The sequence below is a fragment of the Octodon degus genome, unplaced genomic scaffold (assembly GCF_000260255.1).
Source record: "Octodon degus isolate 3935 unplaced genomic scaffold, OctDeg1.0 scaffold00035, whole genome shotgun sequence".
Taxonomy (NCBI): Eukaryota; Metazoa; Chordata; class Mammalia; order Rodentia; family Octodontidae; genus Octodon; species Octodon degus.
The window spans coordinates 7,507,373-7,513,771 of NW_004524611.1; the positions used below are offsets into that span (position 1 = coordinate 7,507,373).

Here is a 6,399-nt window from a genome sequence, read left to right on the forward strand (position 1 = left end):
TGAATGACCTCTTACTTACGTCTGTCTGTTAGCTGTCAGGACTCAGCTGTAGATGGGAAACTAGTGCTGTTAACAGACCTTGTGGATGCTAGGCAAGTGTCCCAACCCCAAACTTCATTGCAGTTGTGTTCATGGGAGGAGCCCACCTGTTGGTGCAGTTTTATGAATGACCAGCTGAGAAGTTCTTGTAGGGGTTCTTAGAGCTTTGTGTCTTGCTCCTAGGCACCATACCAATCCAGTGGGCACAGAGTGGCGCTGGAAGATGGACCAGCCTGAGATGATCTTGAAGGAAGCTGTGGAGAACCATCAGAACATGATTAAACAGTTTAAAGGTATTTTTTGTCTTTCTCTTGGGGAGTGCTAAGATCTATTAATAGTTTGAATCAAGTTGGCAGAGGAATTCCTCTACAGTGGGATTCTTTTTTTGTGGTACCAGGGATTGAACTCGGAATGTTGTGCTTGCCCGGCAGGCGTTTATCTGCCTGAGTTGTCTCCATGGCCTTCAATGAGATTTGTGTCTCCACTAGAAAATTATCCTGTAAGGAAGCAACAGTTCCATAGATATATTGTATATATTTTGATGTTTTCATTTATATCTCATTTGATGGAAGCACTGGAAAGTCCAGCCTGAAGGTTATCAATTCATAATGTGGTATGCTTAATCCATAATTTGTGCCTTGAGATGTACCATTATCCTTCCTAAAAAGCTTTGCTGTTGGTATTGTGAATGCAGTGGCAGTGTTAGGTGACTGGAAGATTCTTAAGTAATGTCTAGCAGTGTGGGGGAAGCTTTTATCCTGCAGTGCTGGTGATGGGGCCTGGTTCCTTGTGGATGCGAGGCAAACACCCGAGCCCCAGTCTGCATCCCCAGCCCAGTGGCAAAGTATTTTTGAGTGAAGGTGTTATAAAAAAGGAGGGCAGTATAATATAAATGTCTTCTGCAAAGTCCGTAGTGGCGCGGCCGAAATTCTGCCACTCAGCGTCCTGAGTCCCTGCCGTGTCCTGCTGAAAGCTCTCTGACTTCCCTGGAGATTACTGGTTCTCGGCCCTGCCATGCCTCATGTGTTCTAGGGGCTTGTCCAGACAGTGCTGGTTTCCTTCCTAGAGATTGATTCAGTGAGGCCCTGCTGGAGCCTAGCAGCATTCATTTCTTACTTGTTTCCAGGTGATACTGAGACTATTGTATGGGGGGCCACACTTTAAAATCACAAAGTACGGGCTTTATAAAGTGATAGCTGTAAATGACAACTTAGAAGTTTTTAGGGTCTCTGTGAGATCTGTATGTTCTCCCCCTGACACCACCATTAATGGCATCTCTTCTGTATTCTCTGCCTTTTAAAAACAATAGTAAAAAAATTCCAGGAGTTGGAGATGTAGTACCTGCTTAGCAAGTGGGAGACCCAGAGTTTAATTCCTGGTACCAAAAAAACAAAAAAAGCCAGCAAGGTTGTTTTGGTATATATACTCTTAGGGTGCTAATAACATATATGGGCATTTTTAATAAGGCCCAGTAATTAGCATCTGGAGATCAATTTATCCTTTATGCTTTGCAGGTTTTTTTGTTCAGGTTATTCATTCTTAAGGCTGTATTTCTTCTTATTGCTGTTTTTATTTCTATCAACAAATAGAGGAAACATCCAGAATAATGTTTGACTAAATATGTAGGTACCTTGGCCCATCTAATTGACACATAAAATTGACCTTCACCGAGTAATTTCAGGAGCAGGAAATGCCAGGAATTTTATCTTTATCTCATAATAAGTTTATTTTTGGTTTAATGCTTAGAGAGTTGGTTGAACTCTTAACTGATAACTGAGGAGGTGTTTCCCGGACATCTGGGAGTCCCCTTGAGTCAACTGTGTCCGAGGCAGCTGGTGGCAGGAGGGAGTAGACCTGAGGAGTAGTCGGTTGTCAGAGTAGAGACTTGCTGGAGAAATCTCCATCTTGAGATGTCCTTGATATACAGTGACAGTCAGAGTTTTGAGAGAAATTTTTCTGACAGGTGCATTTTGGCAAATGGATTTTAAATGGAAATAAGTAGTGAAGAAGTCATGAAGTAGACTTTGTGCGCATTAATCAGATGTGTTAGTTGAGCTCAGAGCACGCATTCTTTCTGTGTGCCAGGCTCGCCGGGGGTGGCGGTGGGAGGTCCTGTGCAGAAGAGTGTCTAGCCAGTGGCGTGGGCTAACTTGAATCAGTAGGCGTCTCAAATGGTTTCTCTTCAAGTTCTCATGATAAACAAACACAGAGTTTCGAAATGCATAGGTTCTTGTAGGAGGGTGCCAGCCATCAGTACTGTAGGAAGGAAGAGAGGTCTGTGAGCAAGTGATTTTTTTTTTTTTTTTTTTTGTATTTAGTACATGGTCTGCAGGACTACAGGACCCCTTCAGGGTCTCACCATGCAGGTTGGACTCGTAATGATCCTCCTGTTTTCAGCCTCTCAAGTCCTAGGATCATAAGCGCACCCCACCATGCCCAGTCTCAGGCGTCTCAGCACACCCCCGGGGCAGGGCCAGCCACACAAGCCAGGGATTGAACCCCTTCCCTGCATCTGCCTAATCTTTAACCCGCCTTAATCAGCTGAACTATCTGGCTAGCCCTAACAAGTGAATCTTGAGTTGGGGTTAGAATCCTTTAGGCAAAGGAAGTGATGCCAGAAATCCAGCAGCTGCCACTCGATGTGTTCTTTTTTGGTACTGAAGACTGAATTTAAGAGCTTTGTTTTGAGCTACACCCAGGGCACTTTTTTATTTTTTAAATTTTGGTATATGGTTTTGTTAAGTTACCAAATTACCAAATTGGGCTCTAACTTGTGGTTTCCTGCTTTAGCTTCCCAGAGTGTAGAATTGCAGGCATGTGCCACCATGCCTGGAAACAGCCGCCAATTTTATTCTTAAAAATGGTGTTTATAGGTGTCCATTTTGACTCTCGAATACCCAGGGGTGATTTTCTTTTTCAAACCGTCATTGGTTCACTAGACAAAATGTTATCATTTGTTTTAATCAACAGTAAGTTTGACAGAAAGGTTTCAAAGTAGAACTACCTGACTCTATTCTGATGAGCAAATCAGTTTTTCTTTCAATGAATGCGAGGCACGGATATATACGAATGTGTGATGGGTATGGACAGGCAGAAGGCAGCCCATTCATTTTATATTTTCACAATGAGTTGAGCTCTCTTAGTTTCCAACAATACAATTGTAGCAACCCAAAAGGAAAACATTTAAAAACTCCGAGGGTATCTTAAAAATCAGTCCAAGGCTGGCCACTTAGCTAAAGCTGGAGATTCGGAGACAATAAGCAGCAGTGCTCATAACCAGTCCTGTCCTCAAAATGAAATGATAAAATGGCTGCACTGGACCCGTGAGAGAGAGCAGGAGCTCCCCCACACAGTGGGAAAGCAGCCTAGAAAGCACAGGCCTCCAAGAGAGCAAAGGACAGGCGAGTGAGCCGAAACAGTGGACGGTGAGGGAGAGGGCAAGGGGGAACACCTGTTACCTAATGAACCGGGAGAAAAGTTTAAACTTAATGCTTTGTACTTCATTCTGAGTTAAAATAAGCTACTTTTTTTTTGAAAATTTGTCTCGTTGCAGTAGTCACAATAAATCTTATTGTGAAACTACAGTACTCAAGAAGAAAAAAAAATCTCTATTAAAAGAGAGATACATAATTATTAAAGAGTAAAAAATACTTAACTGGTATAACTGATGCACTTGCCAGAGTACTAAAATCACTTAGTATAATAAGTAACATCCGCTTAGTCGTTTGTGCTAGTGCTCACCAGGGATTGTAGCTTTCCTTGTATGAACCTGAGCTCCTCTTGCAGTGAGTGAAGTCTGTGCGCCCTCTTCATTCTCGGGTGGGTAGGAACAAGGCCTAGGTAAGGTCCCCTCTGCTCTGGACAGGGCGGCCTTAGCGAGTGAGGGCGATGCCAGGGCTGTGGCCATGGACTCGAGGCAGAGTGCTTGCTCTCTTCTGATCCCAGCCTCCTCAGTGGGTGCAGGGCATGCAGGGATGCCGCTGAGCTCTCCTGTGGTGCCAGGGATTGGACTTGAGGCCGTGTGTGTGCTGGCAAGCGCTCTGCTACTGAGCTGCGCTCCAGTCCTTTTTATTTGAAAACACAATTTTGCTAAAAGGCCAAGTTTGCCTCAAACTTGGGATCCTCCTGGTACAGCCTTTCAAATTGCTGCGATGACAGATGTGTGCTGCGATGCCTGGAAGGATCCAGTTTTGATTCTGAAGATGCAGGCGTGTAACCTTAAATAGATTTCATTTTGGCCCCTGGTGTCCCAACTCCTCAGTGGAAACGGGTCTGGAACAGTGGCTTATCTTGCACCATTAGGGTCGCCAACCTCCACACCTTGAGGAGCTTCCTCCTCTTCTTCCACACCCATTTTGGGGTTTGCTTACTAGAGCCTCATAGTATTATACCTGTGTCGCTTTGTGTCTTAGAAAACAGCAAAAACGAAAGTTGAAATACATGCTTTTAGCTTCCTTAGTTGGAACTTAAGAATGCATTTTCCTGCAGGAAAAGGTATTTGAATTTGATTAGGTAATAGCAGAATAGATTTATTAGTACTATGCTTTAGGCATGTAACAGATTAATTTGGTGGTTAAGGGTTTACATGGTCATTAATTTCCATTTAAAAAATTTATCTGTGGGAATACAAATTGTAGGCTTAAACAGAAATGCTTAGAAACAGGATTCTTTCACAAATTGGAAAACACAGGCAGTTTTCAAAGGCTTGAAGCCGTTCCTCCCTGGTTCATTAGGTAACAGGTGTTCCCCCTTGCCCTCTTCCTCACCGTCCACTGTTTCGGCTCACTCGCCTGTCCTTTGCTCTGCTTGGAGGCCTGTGCTTTCTAGGCTGCTTTTCCACTGTGTGGGGGAGCGCCTGCTCTCTCTCACGGGTCCAGTGCAGCCATTTTATCATTTTATTTTGAGGACAGGACTGGTTATGAGCACTGCTGCTTATTGTCTCCAAATCTCCAGCTTTAGCTAAGTGGCCAGCCTTGGACTGATTTTTAAGATACTCTAGGAGTTTTTAAATGCTTCCCTTTTGGGCTACTGTTCTCTGTTCTGAAGGCAGTCATTGTCTTTTCAGTTATTTCACTGCGTCATTAAAGCATTTTTTTCTCGTGACCTGTATTAGCTTCCCTTTATACACACACGAAATTAACTTTATATTGATTGAAAGTGGGTCAGAATTTCAGTGCAACTCAGCACTGAAATTTTTCTTTCAACATGCTGCCTGCCCCCCTCTAAGTCCTGTGGTGGCCGTGAGAGGAGTCCTGGAGATCGATGCAGCAGACAGGAGGCCGCTGAGTGCCCCGTCTGCAGTGTCCTTCATCCTCAGGATGAAGAGATGAAAAAGACATAACTTGTTACTAGGTAATTTTTAAAAATCTGTACTTAAAGGAAAAAAATAAGAAAGGGTTCTAGCCAGATGGTTTTCGCAAACGAGGCCCACTAAAGCTCACATCACAAAGAACGTGCAGGGAGGGAGGCCGCAGCACCTGCTCACTGTTTTCTGCAGAATCTCCCAGTGTGAAGAAGCGCAAGCATACGTATGACTTTCAGGCAGGAAGGGCTCTTGGGAACGTTTTTGGCTCGGAACTAGACTATTAGGGGAAGAAAGGAGAAAAGTTTATTATTGGTTACCTGAATTTTAGCAGTAGGAATACTATATGCTGAGCAATGTGTCATATTTTTAATGTTATTATGTTTGTTATTTTTATGTTATTATGTTTTAATGCTGTGACATTAGTATATAAATTTTAGACCCCAAGTTCTTGATTTGATATCTTTCACTGAGATAGAGCCTGCTTCTTGGCTGATCTGATGACCATGGTTGTGATACTCAGGGCCTGGGAAACACTGGGAAAGTTGCTTAACAAGAAAAACATTTTGGACTTTTTTTTGCAGAACTAGGGATTGAACTCAGGCCCTTGCACTTGCCAGGCAAGTGCTTATACTACTGAGCTATCTCCCTGGACAAAAAAACCCCATATTTTTGAATAAAAATAGGGAGTTTAGTTATGAGAGGGTTAAGATTTTGGAAACGAGAGCAGGTGTGTGTGTGTGTGTGAGAGAGAGACACACACACACAAACACACACACACACACGCACACACACACATGCCCTTTCTCAAACCTACCACATCTTTTAGGTGCTGTGAACATGTCAGGCAAGCTCCCACCCGGGAACGTCCTCCCCTCATCAGTCTTGGCCCACTTCTCTTCCTCTCTCCCTTCTTCCCTCTCTCTTCCTCCCCCTCCCTTCCTCCCCTCCTCCCTCTTCTGCCCTTCTTCCCTCTCTCTTCCTCCCCCTCCCTTCCTCCCCTCCTCCCTCTTCTGCCTCTCCCCCCCCCCCTCATTTTTGGTACAGGATCTCACTAC

General features: G+C 44.0%; 1 protein-coding gene across 2 annotated transcripts in view; it reads left to right on the top strand.

Moving 5' to 3' along the window:
- The window catches only part of LOC101592786 (S-adenosyl-L-methionine-dependent tRNA 4-demethylwyosine synthase), a 203,784-nt gene that overhangs the window by 64,149 nt on the left and 133,236 nt on the right, over window positions 1-6,399 (top strand). For both annotated transcript variants that reach the window (XM_023714443.1, XM_023714441.1), the window contains exon 11: window positions 223-332. In XM_023714443.1, coding sequence (XP_023570211.1) covers window positions 223-332 — 110 coding nt within the window. The remainder of the gene's footprint in view (window positions 1-222; window positions 333-6,399) is intronic.